Below are 16,916 nucleotides of genomic sequence, written 5' to 3' on the forward strand. Positions count from 1 at the left end.
CACAGCTTTCTTTCTTTTTTTAAAAAAATTAACATATATTATTAGCCCCAGGGGTACAGGTCTGTGAATTGCCAGGTTTACACATTTCATAGCACTCACCATAGCACATACCTTCCCCAATGTCTATAACCCAACCACCCTCTCCCTCCCCCCTCCCCCTGGCAACCCTTAGTTTGTTTGGTGAGATTAAGAGTCTCTTATGGTTTGTCTCCCTCTGGATCCCATCTTGTTTCATTTGTTCCTTTCCTAACCCCCCAATCCCCACATTGCCTCTCAACTTCCTCATATCAGGGAGATCACATGATAATTGTCTTTCTCTGATTGACTGATTTTGCTCAGCATAATACCCTCTAGTTCCATCCACGTTGTTGCAAATCGCAAGATTTCATTTCTTTTGATGGCTGCATAGTATTCCATTGTGTATGTATACCACATATTCTTTATCCATTCATCTGTTCATGGACATCTAGGTTCTTTTCATAGTTTGGCTATTGTGGACATTGCCGCTATAAACATTTGAGTGAACGTGTCCCTTCAGACCCCTACATTTGTATCTTTAGGGTAAATACCCAGTAGTGCAATTGCTGGGTCTTAGGGTAGCTCTATTCTCAAATTTTTGAGGAACCTCCATGCTGTTTTCCAGAGTGGCTGCACCAGCTTGCATTCCCACTAACAGTGTAGGAAGGTTCCCCTTTCTCCATATCCTCACCAGCATCTGTCATTTCCTGACTTGTTAATTTTAGCCATTTGGACTGGTGTGGGGTGGTATCTCATTGTGGTTTTGATTTGTATTTCCCTGATGCCGAGTGATGTGGAGCACTTTTTCATGTGTCTGTTGGCCATCTGGATGTCTTCTTTGCAAAAATGTCTGTTCATGTCTTCTGCCCATTTCTTGATTGGATTATTTGCTCTTTGGGTCTTGAGTTTGATAAGTTCTTTATAGATTTTGGACACGAGCCCTTTATCTGATATGTCACTTGCAAATATCTTCTCCCATTCTGTCACTTGTCTTTTGGTTTTGTTGACTGTTTCCTTTGCTGTGCAAAAGCTTTTGATCTTGATGAAGTCCCAATAGTTCATTTTTGCTCTTGCATCCCTTGCCTTTGGCGATATTCCTAGGAAGAAGTTGCTGCGGCTGAGGTCGAAGAGGTTGCTGCCTGTGTTCTCCTCAAGGATTTTGATGGATTCCTTTTGCACATTGAGGTCCTTCATCCATTTTGAGTCTGTTTTCATGTGTGGTGTGAGGAAATGGTCCAGTTTCATTTTTCTGCATGTGGATGTCCAGTTTTCCCAACACCATTTGTTGAAGAGACTGTCTTTTTTCCATTGGACATTCTTTCTTGCTTTGTCAAAGATTAGGTGACCATAGAGTTGAGGGTCTATTTCTGGGCTCTCTATTCTGTTCCATTGATCTATGTGTCTGTTTTTGTGCCAGTACCATACTGTCTTGATGATGACAGCTTTGTAATAGAGCTTGAAGTCTGGAATTGTGATGCCACCAACTTTGGCTTTCTTTTTCAACATTCCTCTGGCTATTTGAGGTCTTTTCTGGTTCCATATAAATTTTAGGATTATTTGTTCCATTTCTTTGAAAAAAATTGATGAGATTTTGATAGGGATTGCATTAAATGTGTAGATTGCTTTAGGTAGCATAGACATTTTCACAATGTTTGTTCTTCTAATCCATGAGCATGGAACATTTTTCCATTTCTTTATGTCTTTCTCAATTTCTTTCATGACTACTTTATAGTTGTCTGAGTACAGATTCTGTGCCTCTTTGGTTAGGTGTATTCCTAGGTATCTTATGGTTTTGGGTGCACTTGTAAATGGGATTGACTCCTTAATTTCTCTTTCTTCTGTCTTGTTGTTGGTATATAGAAATGCAACTGATTTCTGTGCATTGATTTCATATCCTGACACTTTAGAGAATTCCTGTACAAGTTCTAGCAGGTTTGGAGTGGAGTCTTTTGGGTTTTCTACATAAAGTATCATATCATCTGCAAAGACAGTTTTACTACTACTTTGCCGATATGGATGCCTTTAATTTCTTTTTGTTGTCTGAGTGTTGAGGCTAGGAATTCTAGTACTATGTTGAATAGCAGTGGTAATAATGGACATCCCTGCTGTGTTCCTGACCTTAGCAGAAAAGCTCTCAGTTTTTCTCCATTGAGCATGATACTCGCTGTGGGTTTTTCATAGATGGCTTTGATGATATTGAGATATGTACCCTCGATCCCTACACTTTGAAGAGTTTTGATCAGGAAGGGATGCTGTACTTTGTCAGATGCTTTTTCAGCATTTATTGAGGGTATCATATGGTTCTTGTTCTTTCTTTTATTAATGTATTGTATCACATTGATTGATTTGCAGCTGTTGAACCAACCTTGCAGCCCTGGAATAAATCCCACTTGGTTGTGGTGAATAATCCTTTTAATGCACTGTTAGATTAGTTCAATTTTTGTGTCTCTAGTTTTATTCTGCTTTGTGGTAGATTTTTATTTTGGTGGTGGGGGGGACAAATATTCTTCAGCTCTGAAGTTTTGGTTTTTATTTTTTGTTTTCTTCTCATGGTTGTTTCATATGGGTGTTATCTGCCCCATTCATCTGACTCCCACTGGCTTTCTCTTTCTTGGGGTGATTTTTTTCTGTGTTTAATTACCGTGAGAATCCTCACTTCCTTCTTCTCTTTGCTTAATGGGCTCAGTAGTCTCCACCTCTTTGTACAGCTTGGAGTCTGGAGCTGGGTCTGAGGCATTTGAGTTTCACTACTTATAAGAAGTGTGACGTCATTGGTAGGGAATGAGGCTAGATAGGCTGGAGGAACCAGGGCCCATAATGTATGAATAAACCAGAGACCAGGTGAGGAGGAGCATAGATGAAACTTTACTATCGTTAGGTGAACAGTTACTTTGGACGGAAATAACTTGGTAATTGAAAATGAAAGTTGGTTATACAAGCACAAATACTTCAAGGAAAAACATCTGCATATGCTGGACTGAGGGAGATATAGAGTCTAATCTCTCTCCATCCATATATTTAAAGTATTTGTAAAAATACATTTTCCAGGATAAGTCTTTCACACTTGGGGAAACCTTTGTCTTTGGAATCACACTGTCAAAGTTTGGATCTCTGCATCAATAGGATTTTTAAATTTTTAGTTTAAATCTTAAAATTTTCACCTCGATGTTGTTCACTATATCAGTGCATCATTTCCTTGTTTAGGAAACAGCAGTGTTCTGAATATTTTCTCATCCAGATATTTTCAAAAGGATTTTTTGAGTAGATGAGAATCTTATTAAGAATAACCTTCTAGGGGCATCTGAGTGGTTCAGTGGGTTAAGCCTCTGCCTTCAGCTCAGGTCATGATCTCAGGGTCCTGGGATCGAGCCGCACATCGGGCTCTCTGCTCAGCGGGGAGCCTGCTTTCCCCTCTCTCTGACTGTCTGCCTGCTTGTGATCTCTGTCAAATAAATAAATAAAATCTTAAAAACCTTCTAAATATATCTACTTGGGGCCCTCACTTCAAGAGTTTAAAGAAGCATTTCCTCATGAATAACCTGTTGCCTTTTATAAATAATTTTTCAGCAAACGCTGAGAAGAATGTGCTACCTTACCATCAAAGAAATGGCTACAATCGCTGAGGACGTGATAATTGTCACAAGCAGGTATGTGAATGGTCAGAACCTAACATGAGGCATTTATGTATTTCATGGAATATTTGTTTTTTTTTTCTATTAATTTTACTTTTTTGACTGTAAGAAAACTAATAAGAGTTAAAAAAAAACTTAAAGTATTCTTTCCTAGAATGTGGTTGTCGTCATGTGAAAACCAGGCCTATCTGATAAAGTAAAGAAGTCACAAAGGGTAATGCTATTAGATTTGCTAATACATTTTTAAATGTTCATCATAATATGTGAACGCACCCAAAATGTAAATGATGCATTGACATAAAATATTTACAATAAGCATATCAAAAGGCTTGTAAATACAGTATGTAAAGAACTCTTGTACTTCAAAAAAATTCCAAGTGATAATTCATAGAACAATTAATATAAAGGATCTGATTTTTTTTTTTTTAAGATTTTATTTATTTATTTGACAGAGAGAGATCACAAGTAGGCAGAGAGGCAGGCAGAGAGAGAGAGAGGAGGAAGCAGGCTCCCCGCTGAGCAGAGAGCCCGATGTGGGACTCGATCCCAGGAACTCGAGATCATGATCTGAGCCGAAGGCAGCGGCTTAACCCACTGAGCCACCCAGGTGCCCCAAGGATCTGATTGTTTTTAATCATTCTCACTAGTAATCAAAAAATGTAAATTAAAAATGCAAATGAGTTATAAGATTTTTACCCATCAAACTGGCAAAAAAGAAAAAAGGTGGTAGGTACTTATAAGGGAGACTGGTATTTTGTATATAATAGGAGGCAGAATAATAAATTGATTCGGGTTTTCTAGAAAGCAGTTTGACAGCATTCAAATGTTAAACATTTGAAAAGCTTTATCCCTCTGACCCAGTAATGCCACATCAATGGAACTATGCTCAAAACATAATCAGAAATAGCACAGGAAGAGTTATATATAATAATATTCATTGCAGTACTGTTTTCACTAGCAGAAAGGGTAAAACAATGTAAATGTCTGCTGTTGGTGAATTTAATTATGTATATATAATTATATGTAATTAATCATGTTATAATCAGATTATGTGGGATTATTTTAATTTTTTTGACATCTTTAATGATATGGAAAATCCTCATAAAGTACTGAATGAGAGTTGGAGTCAAGCCTTATAGGTTATATAGTCTCCCTTTAAAAAATGCTTTATGTATATAGATAAAAATGTATGGATGGAAATATTCTAATGATATATACTGATGAAATATACCGATGATAACAGTAGGTTATCTCTGGTGTCTGGGATTGTGGGTATTTATTTTCTTAAATATTTTGAGAATTTCCCAATGTCCTAGAGTGAGGATGTATAACCCAATTATTAATTATAATTCATTTAAGTGAATTTGGTCTTTGTACAACAACATCAATTTTGGAGGAGGGTGCTTGTTTTTAACCAGCAGTTGTCTTGAATAAGTTTCAATTAATGAAGCTTTCAGCTGAAAATAACAGAAAGGCAGATATAGTCATTAGGCATAGAGTAGCTGGTGTTGGTTCAGTCATGCAACAGTGTGTGAGCGCTGGTATTTCTTGAATTTCACATTATTGCAAAATAGATGCCTTCATTACTGGCAGGGCACCATTCAAGGTGGGAGGGGTACCAGGAAGGGGGCCAGTGAGTGCCAGCACCATCTGCCTCTTTTATCAGGTATGCAGTAGCTTTTCCCAAGGCAATTTGTAGATTTCATTTGACACAGCTGTGTTATACGACTCTCGACCCGTTAGGACCAGGAAAGTGAATATTTCGCTTTTAAAGGCCAAGTACTAGGGGCAGGCAAAGGAGAAGGGGTTGAAAGTGGGTATTATATTAGTTAGCTAACAATATTTGCCACAAGTAACGAATGAAAAATCTTCACTTAGGTTGCTTATACTCACTGAATATTGGAAGAGTTAAAAATAGATTAGGGTTTTTTTGTTTTTTTAGCTGTTAGTACTTCCCTCAGAATCCTATTAGGCTGCCCTGAATTATGGTTTTCTTCTAGCTCATTTTAAGATGATGTAGTAGATGTAGTAGGCAGAATAATGGCCCCCCGAAGATATCCCTGGCCTAAGTCCCAGGACCTGTGACTTACACTGCAGAGGGGAAGTAAAGTGGCTAATCAGCAGGTAGGGGGAACAGGGTGGATTATCCAGGTGGGCCCCGATAAGGATAAAGGTCCTTAAAAGTGGAAGAAGGAAGTGAAAGGGTCAGTGACGAGATGGGATGATGGAAGCAGGTCACAGAAGCAAGGTTGCTGGAGGAAGGGGGCCATGAGCCAAGGAGGCCTCTGGCAGTTGGAAAAGGCAAGGAAATGGATTCACCCCTACAGCCTCCAGAAAAGAATGTAACCCTAGATACCTTGATGTTATCCCGTGAGATCCGTGTTGTATTTCTAATTATGGAACTGTTAAGATAAATGATTGTGTTCTTTCATCTTTAAGTTTGTGGTGATTTGTTACAGTAGCTATAGAAAATGAATAGATTTTGTAACATGTAAATATCACATCAACACATTGTGTACTTTAAAATCGTACAATGTTACATGCTAATTATATTTCAAAGCTGAGGGGGGAAAACTTGGTACCCAGAAGTGGGGCACTGCTATAACAAATAACCGAAAATGTGGTAGTGGCTTTGCCATTGGGCAATGAGTAGATGCTGGAAGAATTTGGGGAACATGACAGAAAAGGCCTACGTTGCCCTGAACAGAGTGTTAGTGGAAAGCTGGATGTCAGTGACCTTGGCAGATCCGAAAGAAGTGAGCAGGGTAGAGAAAACTCTTATCCCTATAGAGAATGCTCACAGTGTTTTGAAGGTACTGTTGGTAGAAATATGGATGCTAAAGTTGCTACTGGGAGGGCTCAGAAGGAAATGAGGAAGGTGTTAGCAACTGGAGGGAATGGGACCCTTGTCCTACAGCTGCAGAGAGCTTAGTAGGATTGTGTCCCACGATTATATAGAAATCAGGGCTTGTGAGCTTGGCTGTTTAACTGAGATTTCCAGAATGTCAAGGTACAGCCTGGTTTCTTTTTACCACTTAGAGTAAAAGTGGAGAGTAGAGAAATGAATTGAGACACCTGTTAAAGAGCCAGGGGTTCTTTCTAAATACATTATTGTGTTGCACACCTGAAACAGATAGGTTATGTCAGTCATACCCCCTGCCCCCAAATAAGAATTCCTGATGTGGGAAAATTTCAGCCTACCAAAATGGCAAAGGATGCTAAAAATCAAGCCATTCAGTAAGAAAGTGTGCTCAGTAGGAAAAGTCAAAGGAGTTACTCTGCAGCCTTTTGCTAACACCTCAGAAGGATGAAAAGGTCAGAGAGTCTTCACTCACACACAACACTACTAAGAGATCAGGAGTGTGACTCATAGATTCCCTCGGCATCTAAGCAGAAGCCAGAAATACAGTTGGGCCTCCTTAGGCAAGTTCTGTGGTGGAGGCCCTCGTCTGAGGGAGTGAGGCCCTGCCTGTCTGTGGGGTCCTGGAAGGCTCGTGAGACGCTTGCAGCAGCAGCACCACGGCCAGTCTGGATGAAAGGGATGGAGGGAGACAAAGTGAAAGAAGGTTGTCAGGGTCCCAAATTCTCCCAACAGGATACCGTAGGCCGAGACGACTGCTCAGCTTTAAACCCATGCCGCCCTCACAGAAAGGAAGGATGGCTCTGAGGGCAGGGTACAGGCCCATAGCGTGGAGCTGGGAACTGTGGAGAATTCTACCCAGCAGATGAAACCTTTGCCAGTTTGCCTGGCTGGATTTCAGAATTGCTTGGGACCAGTGACTTTTTTTTTTTTTTTTTCCTTCCTCATTCCATTTTCTCCTTGTGAACAGGACAATCTAAGTGCTATCCTGTGATAGCCCCACCATTGTATGAGAGAACTTGTTTTCTAGTTTCACAGGCCCACAGGTGGAGAGATATTTCTCTTTAGGAGAGAGTATACCCAGTCTTACCTGTACCTAACTGAGCCGATTTTTGATAAGGTCAGGATTTTTGAGTCAGTGGGATTTCAATGAGCTTTTGGGCTTAGAGTTGGTGCTGTAATGCCTTGAGATCTGGGGGGGATCTTGGCGTGGGGTGAATGTATTGTACCTGTGAGATGGCTGCAGCCTTGCTGACACAGTGACCTTAGCCCCGTTAGCCCTATGTTGGACTGCTAATCCACGGAACTGTAAGACAGTACATTTTTATTTGAAGCCACTAATCATGGTCCTCTGTTACAGCAAGAAAAGAACTGTAATAGAGTAGATGACCACTCTGCATATGTAGACTGTTGTGTGACCTGAGAAACCATGGAGATTAAGAAAATCTGAAGGCAGACATTTCATAAAATGGTATACAAATGGCCAATAAATACATGGAAACGTTCTCAGTAGTATTAGTCCTGAGGGAAATGCAGATTAAAACCTCAGTGAGATATTCTTCCATACCCACTAGAATCTGTTAAAATAACAAAACCTGACAGCACCAGAATCACCAAGTATATTGTAGGTGGGAATATAGATTGATACAATTGCCTTAGAAAAACCTACACAGAAAACTTCTGAGGAAAAAATAACTTAAAGCCCTGAAAGACTCAAAGTTTGCTTGAACAAATGTTTCTGCATAGATCAATTAAAGATTTCAGTATTCTCTAAATTAATTTCAGTAAATTCAGGGCAATCTCAGAAAAAAATCAACAGGCTTTATACTATGGAGTTAGAAAAGTTGGTGCTAAAGTTTGTGTGGAAAAACAAACATTTAAGAGTAGCCAGGAAACAACTGTAGAAAAACTGTGAGCCCTACAGGTCTGTGCAGTATTAAGGCCCTGGACACTTAACAGTGTGATATTGGTGGATGGATAGACCCCGGAATAAAATTGTGTGATGACTCTAATGAGTCACCTTGGCCATGCTGATTGACATTTTCAGAATTTTCTGGTACAAATGGAAAGCATAGAATTAGACCCAAATACATATGGAAATTTAGTGTACGCCAAAGTGGTATTTCCAGTCACTGGGATAAAGAGGTATTTCCTGATACATGATGCTGGGACAACTGAGTAGTACTTGGAAAAATAAAAGTAGATCTGTATTTCACATCCTATACACAAGTAAACTAAATGGACATGGAATATAAATTTAAAAAATGGAAGCCTACAGGTACCAAAAGAAAACATGAGCGTATTCCTCTTTATTTTTGTTGTAGGGGAAAGTTTTGTTAGGACTGTAATTCCAGAGGCAGTGAAAGAAAAGACTGAAAAAAATTTGACTACATAAGTTTCTTTTAGTTACGTGGCAAAAGCACTACATAGAAGATGATCCAGGGGTTTTGGGTAGGTCTTAGTGGCATGGTTTCTTATGTCCATGGTATCCTACACAACATTGCCACTCCTTTTGTGACAAAAGTGATGTGACCGTAGGCTCATGACTTAAGAGATCCAGTAGTGTTACCATATTCTGTTTCACCTAGGAGCCGACAGCCTGATGCAATGGTGGGATGACCTATGGAATGCTCAACTGGGGTAGTAGGTTACAGATGGGACCCTATTTAGTTGGAAAATTCTCTTCTAGGATCAGCCTATGCATTAAATGGATGGTCAGTGTAGTGTATGGTACCAAGAAATATACTATGTGGGTCTAGGAATCAAGAGGTGGAAGTAGGACTTCCCATTGACTCCTGGTTCCCACTGTTTGAAGCTTGCCTTCAGCCCAGAAATACCCCACGCTTCTAGATCTGTGTGTCTCAGTCACCGGTTGGCAACCACGGGCACCCACCCCAGGTTCCAGTGTCAGAGAAGTCATAGGGCAGACAGAGAGCTGGATTGCACATTGGAAATGATGACTACTATTAGGCTACTTTGGATTATTTATGTAGTGGATTATTTACCAGCAGGTTTAAAAAAAAAAAAAAGCTGCTGTCCTCAGTTACCACAGAGGTAATTGACCTTGATCATGGTCTGGAGCTAGGCTTGTTGCTATACAAACATGGAAGAGAGGACTGTATCTAGAATTCAAGGTATGGAGTATATTTTGGTATATTCATGTCTGAGACAGTGGTGAATAGAGAATAGGGAACAACCACTGTTCCACCCCTGCTAAAATCTCCCAACAAAGAGCTCACATCCCTTGGGGTAAAAGTTTGATTCACTTATCAGACACCAGACCAAGAGCACTAAGGTGCTGGCAGAGAGCGAGGGAGATATAGGAGGAGTGATTATGGGAAGGAGATGGTGAACCTCAGTTACGGCTTTGGAATGGGTCATAGCAGCAAGGATTGTACCATATGCCCGTCATTTTCCTGCATCTTGTAGAAAGAACGGGTGGTTGCCATCTCGGAGGCTCGGTGATTGGTTCATTTTCCTGGAGGACACGTTCAAATTTGAGGGGTGCAAAGGGTGGACGGTTCGGGGTACTGCTTTTGAGCCACCTCCCGTTTTCTCAGCCTTCCCTCTGATCCCTGCTGCACTCGTGGTCCGCCGCTCTGGGCAGGGGCTGGCTCCCTGGCCTCGGTAGTGCCTTGCTCCAGGCCCACGCCGTGCCCGCCTCGTGTTTCTCCTCTTGCCCTGCTGTTCTCTGGCACTCCGGTCTGGGCACTCACCTGTGGGAGTTAACATGTGAATTTAACCCAACGGGGAGTTAACACTCTGGATTTAACTCTCTGCCAGTGGCTGAGACCTAGTGGGTAAATTCTTTCCTTTTCATGCCTGCGGCGGCAGTGACCCACTAGAAAAAATTTCTTTGTATTAATTTCCCTCCTTTTTTGCTCACCTTCCTGTCTTCACTTCCCTTCCCTCAGAACACATTCCCAAATAAAGTACCTGTGTCTGTAAGCCTTTGTCACGGCAGCTCAAACTGAGAGAAGCACGGAGCAGAAGTCAGTGGTTAAAACTGCCACCTCATTTTGTAAATAAAGTTTTATTGGAACAGAGCCATGCTTTTTTTTTTTTTTAAATGTCTTCTGCATGGCTGCTTTCATGCGATGCAGAAGCCAAGGAGAGAGACCTCAGAAGAAACTGAACCTGCCAAGCCACAATTTCTATCTAATTGGAAAAATGCAAATATTTGTGAAAAAGCCTGGTTGATAAATTATTTATATCCCAATAGTGGAAATCTGTGCCACTATTAAAATGATATTTTAGGTGTATATTTGGATATTTAAAAATATATAAGTACCTAAAATTAAAAGAAAAAAACCTACCAATAGGGAAAGCTTATTAAGATATATTAAGTGAAAAAGGGAGGTGCCAGAAGAGTGGAGATTCACCTGCATGTGTTTTTATGTCTCTGTGGTTTTATATATTTTTTAAAAGTTCCTTAAGAAAATGTTAGTGCCTGTTCACAATGATTGTCTTTAGTTGAGCTGCACTATAGCCGAGGGTGGGTGAGGCGAGGCTTCGACTTTATATTATGCCTTTCTGAACGTTTTCAATGCATACTCTTATGTGAAGATACTTCTGTAACTAAAAAAAATGAAGAAATTGAAGGACTATCAGTTCTTCACAACTTTCTCCTCTGGCAACCTGATGGAGCAAGTTGGAGTTGTAGGCTGTTTTGGATCCAGGGAAGGGGAGGCGATGGATAGTCGGTTTGGGAGACAGGAAGATAAAAGGGTGAATAACAGCATGTAAGGGCTAAAAACCTCTTTGAAGTATGGACATGGAATTCAGTAGCTCCGTCCAACTCTTCTCCTTATTTCTGAAACGCAGTAGAAAGGTCTGAAGTCACTGACAACTGTCGCTTTAGGAAGCCATTCCTGAGAGAGCATGACCTCGAGAGTTAGTCATTTTAGTCCATGTCTTTTAAGAAGTCTGATGGGTTTTTAGGAGTTGGGGGATTTCACCATTGTCTTTACTTTTTATGCCAGTTACAAGCACCTAAAGTTATATATTTTGTTTATGTGATAAAGTATATTATTTCCCCTCTCATTAATATGTTAGCTCCGTGAAGGCGAAGACTTTGTTTTGCTTGCTGCTCTAAACTTAGGCTTTTTAAGAGCCTTTTACCCAATAGGTTTAATGTTCCTCTGCAGAAGACAGTCGGTGAATATTTGCTGAATGAATCGCTTCATTAAGATAATTATGGGGACAATGGGAATTAGCTGGGGGTGAGCTTCACAGGAGAGTGTTAATTGATTTCATGGTACCTCATTTGATTTTTCTTAGTCTGACTAAGGACATGACTGGAAAGGAAGATGTGTACCGAGGCCCAGCCATCAGGGCTCTCTGCAGAATCACTGATGTAAGTTCTCTTTGTTTACCGAAGCATCAAAAGGGACAGTGTGTTTATCTGCAGGTGGGCGTGTACATGTAATAGGATTCCTTAGTCTGACTTTGTGCGTCTACGGTATTACAGAAACCACCAGAAAGGCTTTTGTGCCTCCAGGCTTTTTTCCTTTCAGGTTGTCTTTTCCTTTTGTGTATTTAGATTGGTCTCTTTCTCTCTCTATTTGCCCTCCTAGTCAGGGAACATTGCTTGCAGGAGACCAAAACCCATTTGAATTTAGTTTTTTTTGTTTTTGTTTTTGTTTTTAACTTTATTGTAGAGAGTAGATCTTTCAGAATTTGAGGTGAAGCTTACAACAGATGCCAGAGCAAGAAATAGGACATCTCTGAGGAACTCAGCAGCAAGATTTCTAGGATATTTACGATTGTGATCCATCAACTTACCAGGCTCAGGCCTCCTCACTGAAATAGTGGAGAGAACCTGGTTAGCCATCGGCCGGCCTGTGGCCGTGTAGCCATGTAGATGTGAGTCAGGTATTTAACCTTGACTCCATCCCTGACATCTGGAGGGATGAGGTTATAAAGTATATTAGGCTGTCGCTTTCTAGGAACTCTGAGTAGGAAAGGTTAAAAGGAAGGGCAGGCTGAGCATTGCCAAGCATATCAAATAATATTTCAGCTCTATCCATGGTTGGGTATGTTTTATGTGGATGGTTGCAGTCTTCTCAAGTTTTAAAGGTTGTGTAACAGCAAATGGTAAATCTGGATGCTAAGAGGAGTGGTAGAAATGGTACAATGTTCTTTGCTGCTCAACTGTTTGGCTGTGGTGGTTTTTGTTTTTCGTATTTAAATTGATCACAGAAGACGTGACAGAGGCAGTGCTGGCAATAAGGCTGTCTGAGTATTGATCTCCGTCTGTTTACACATCTTCATCTGCTACCAGCCTCCCAGTGCTCAGCTTTCCTCCAGTTAAATTTAAAAAGAACTTTATTTTCAGAGGATTTCCTATTGAGGGCTTACTATAGTAGTATATTAACATGTAATTCTTTGGTATCTAAAATAATCAGGGATTCCATTTGATTGAGAGGATTCTATGGAACCCACATAAAATACATCCCCTTCATACAGAGGTATCTTCAGAATTTCAAAACAGCTCCATCCCCATCTAGGAATTTCTTTTATAACTGCCCTGAGTAAGTTGAGCCTCTCTTTACAAACTGGGATTCTCCACTTTGAGACTATTGATGTCATTGTCGAACAGTTAAGTTTTTTTCCTTCCATATACACTTAAATATTCCTCTTTGAAGATTTTTGTCTGGGTCCTGCCCTCTGGGGTAGGATTACTCTGTTATATGATAATCCTTTTAATGCTTTCTAAATACTGGCACAGAAACAAATAGATGACTGCTTTTGTAAATGACTTTGAAGCAGTAGTTTTGGGTGAAAATGTTTTGCTTCAACAGCGTTTTCTTTATGCTTGTTACCAGGGAACAATGCTGCAGGCCATCGAGAGATACATGAAGCAGGCTATCGTGGATAAAGTCTCCAGCGTATCCAGCTCCGCACTGGTGTCTTCCTTAGTAAGTGAGCAAGCAGCTGCCTGCTTCTAGCGGCCGTTAGTTTCTACCACAAAAACCAAGTATTACTGCGATTCTCTCCCAAATGAAACATTCACAAAATGTACCTACATCATTTATCCCAGAGGGTTTTATCAGAGGAGCGTTAAAATGGGCAGTTAAAAACATGAAATTTTCCCTCTTGGTATGATGCTGTACAGGTCTCTAAAAAAGTCCTTACTGTCTCAGCAGCCAGTCAACTTACAGTTTATATTTTTCTGAGGTTTGGTTTTGTTTTCTTTCTAATCAAGGTGTGAAAGAGTTCCAGATTCAGTTGAAGTTCCTGATGAAGAAACACAATTGAGATTTTTCTTTTCAGTGATAAAATCTGGATATTTGTATCTCAAACAGTGTACCCGAAACTTATGTAAATTCCTCTTTTTTTTCCTTTTCTGGCTTAATGAATATCATTTATTCGTATGAAATCTTTATATGTTCCACGTTTTAAGAATAAATGTACATTAAATCTTGGCTTAAAAAAAAACACCTGGGAAATCTTCATGTTGAAAGGTTTTGGTAATTAGCGTTCTGTTGTATACATAATGAAGATGGGCTTAAGAGAAAGTGGTGGACAGGCAAGACACTGGCTGAGTTTTTAAAAATTTTTGTTTATTTTTTAAATCATTGTGACCTGTACTTCTGCCTCTTGCTGCTTTGTCCTCTACTTTCCATAGCATGTGTGGTGTGCTTTAGTCCAGAGCCTCTTGTCCCACTTTTAAATTTCTTACCGGAAAGTGGTCTTTGTTTCAGCAATACCTTTTCTTTCTCCTGTTTATCCAAACAAAATGCATTCATCACAGCCTTATCACATTGCATTTGATGAGAATCGGTTGTTCCTGGGGGAATGGATTAGGTTAGACCCAGAAGAGGTTATGGGTCTGGAATATAGTTGGTCCAGCAGGGGATATATCAGTACTGTTTCTCTCTCTCTCTCTTTTTCCCTTCCAATTGAGTTCTGCTTCCTGGAAGTAGAACCTAGAAAGCGAACGTTATTAAGCACCTTCGAGTCACTAGCCCTTCCTTTGCTGTCCGTCCCTTCGCATCGCGTTCTTTCATGCATGTCTCTCAGCGACCCCCCACCCCCACCCCAACATCTTGGAGAAAGTTTCTGGTTTATTAATTGCCTTGTGAGTAGAGATTTGAAATAGATTACTAAAAGCTACAGAGTTGTCTCTCTCATTTGGAAATGTCTGTTAGTGATTTTCTAAGAAAACCAGTTCACGCTTGCAAACCTCTAGTCACCGTGCATGATCTCCTCTTACTTTGCTCTGTGTCTAGCACATGATGAAGATAAGCCATGATGTGGTTAAGCGCTGGGTCAACGAAGCCCAAGAAGCCGCTTCCAGCGACAACATTATGGTCCAGGTACCACCATCGAGTCACACTGGGTCTTGGGACCAGATTTCTTTAACCCTCCATCTTAGGGGCAATGTGTTGACTCCCCAGATATGTACTAGCTAAAGGCTAATACGGAGTGGCTTATTAGTACGTATTCTCAAGTACGTATCCCACTGATTAGAATTACTGTCTGAGGCCCTGCTAGTGTTTCTTAAAAGCTGTAGGAAAGTTCAAGAAAGATTCTTACATTCAGTGGTGGTTGGAGATGCTCATTCCAAAGGTCCTTCATATTGCATTTCCTACCTTTATTTGAAAAATAATTTGTGATGAAGGATGTCCCAGTTCTAGGCTTTTCAGAACTTTGTTATGGTAGACATTACACAAACAGTGAAGAGTAATTTTTAGTTGTGAAACTTAAAAACCTTCTTGGGAAGATCTTTTGATACTTGTTAGTTCCTAATTAAAAGGAATACTATTAAAATTTTAACTGGCAATTTTGTGTACTTGAGAGGATATGTATTCATCCCCTTTCAGTGTTTACAATTTCTCATGTTAGCATATTCAGTTATGAGGAAACAGAGTAGTAATTTTTCCCTCAAGGAACATTCTCACTCTTTTAACTCTTACTGTGTTTTTACACAAAGTGCCACAATAATTACACTCTTTAAGTCTGCTTTAGGAGTTTACTCCTTTAACTACTAACATGGCCGCAGATGACTTAAAGCCACTAACAGAGACCTGTGACACTGGTAAAGCCTGGGACCCGAGAGCCTTTGTCCTAAGGATGTGTGGGGCCACGCTGAACCTTCTAGAGCCATCTTCGGATTGTAGGTCACCTCTTTAATACCGCTGGTCCAATCTGAGTCTTTGATTTCTGGGGGTGAAGCTCTTATCCTCTCAGTCTTGCCTGTGTTTGATTCAGTATGCAAAAGATATTCTATTGGTATACATTTCACTTGGGTTTCTCTTTACTAAAAATCTAGGGCCACATGATTTGATTTTCCTGGAAGTTTGTCCTCTCTCTCCTCAGCTTTCTGTGTGTGACATCGTTTTTCTTGTTCTTCAGTACCATGCATTGGGAGTCCTGTATCACCTCAAAAAGAATGATCGCCTTGCTGTTTCTAAGATGTTGAATAAATTTACTAAATCTGGTCTCAAATCACAGTTTGCTTACTGCATGCTGATCCGAATTGCCAGTCGCTTACTAAAAGAAAACGAAGAGGGGTAAGTGTCTTCACCTAAACCCCAGTTATTTTCTGTTTGCTGGGTTAACCTACTTCCGAGTTTATTTCCTTTCTGTGTTTTTTTTGGGGGGTAGTGCTGATTTTACAGATGGATTTGGTGTTTTCCAAATAAAGGAAATTCATGGGATTCTAAGTAATGCAATCTTTTTAAAGAATTTACCTTAATGTATGCTCTGGCATATGTGTTTAATAGATTATGATTGCAAATAATATGGTAAGAAACTGATACTGAACAAGAAATACTTTTGGATTTTAGGGTGTGCAATAATGTGAACGCTAGAAGTGACATGAAGAACCTTGTTTGTTCCTTTTATTTTTATAAAAGAATATTGAAGTGCTGTATTTAATGATTTATTTATATAAAGGGCATGAAGGAGGAAAAGAGAATTTCACATTTGTAAGGCTCAGATCATTCATGAAGTAGTGTTACATTATTTGATGGTAGGCTATGATAGTAGAAGGATGAATATTGTAATCTCTTAACTAACCACAAAAAAAGAAAATAGATCTAGCATAAATGTCAACAGAGAAGATAAAATGGAATATTAAAAAAAATATATTCGGTTGAGCTTCCTGCTTCTGGTAATGGTGGAGTAGCTTGTTCATACTAGTCCTCTGCAAATACTTCTGTCATTAATACAAAACTTTGCCTTCCATCAAAAGTAGGAAAACCCACCACTGTTTGAAGTACTGGTGAGTGGTGAAAAGTAGGAAAAACTGAAAGGAAGTTGATGTCTGAGAGGCAGAAGCTGTAATAAGTGAGATTTCTATATTTCTGGCTAGTCTCCTGAGATCCTACAGTTCCCAGATGTGGGATCACAGAAAGCCAGAGTATTTACTGGACAAGAGGGGTCAGAATATAGTTTGA

At 39.9% G+C, this 16,916-nt stretch overlaps 1 protein-coding gene across 1 annotated transcript in view; it reads left to right on the forward strand.

Moving 5' to 3' along the window:
- The window catches only part of COPG2 (COPI coat complex subunit gamma 2), a 111,442-nt gene that overhangs the window by 18,747 nt on the left and 75,779 nt on the right, over positions 1 to 16,916 (forward strand). The window contains exons 5-9 of the mRNA XM_059396398.1: positions 3,586 to 3,665; positions 11,791 to 11,866; positions 13,338 to 13,430; positions 14,745 to 14,831; positions 15,871 to 16,028. Coding sequence (XP_059252381.1) covers positions 3,586 to 3,665; positions 11,791 to 11,866; positions 13,338 to 13,430; positions 14,745 to 14,831; positions 15,871 to 16,028 — 494 coding nt within the window. The remainder of the gene's footprint in view (positions 1 to 3,585; positions 3,666 to 11,790; positions 11,867 to 13,337; positions 13,431 to 14,744; positions 14,832 to 15,870; positions 16,029 to 16,916) is intronic.

Source organism: Mustela nigripes, chromosome 4, assembly GCF_022355385.1.
Source record: "Mustela nigripes isolate SB6536 chromosome 4, MUSNIG.SB6536, whole genome shotgun sequence".
In the NCBI taxonomy this organism is placed as follows: domain Eukaryota; kingdom Metazoa; phylum Chordata; class Mammalia; order Carnivora; family Mustelidae; genus Mustela; species Mustela nigripes.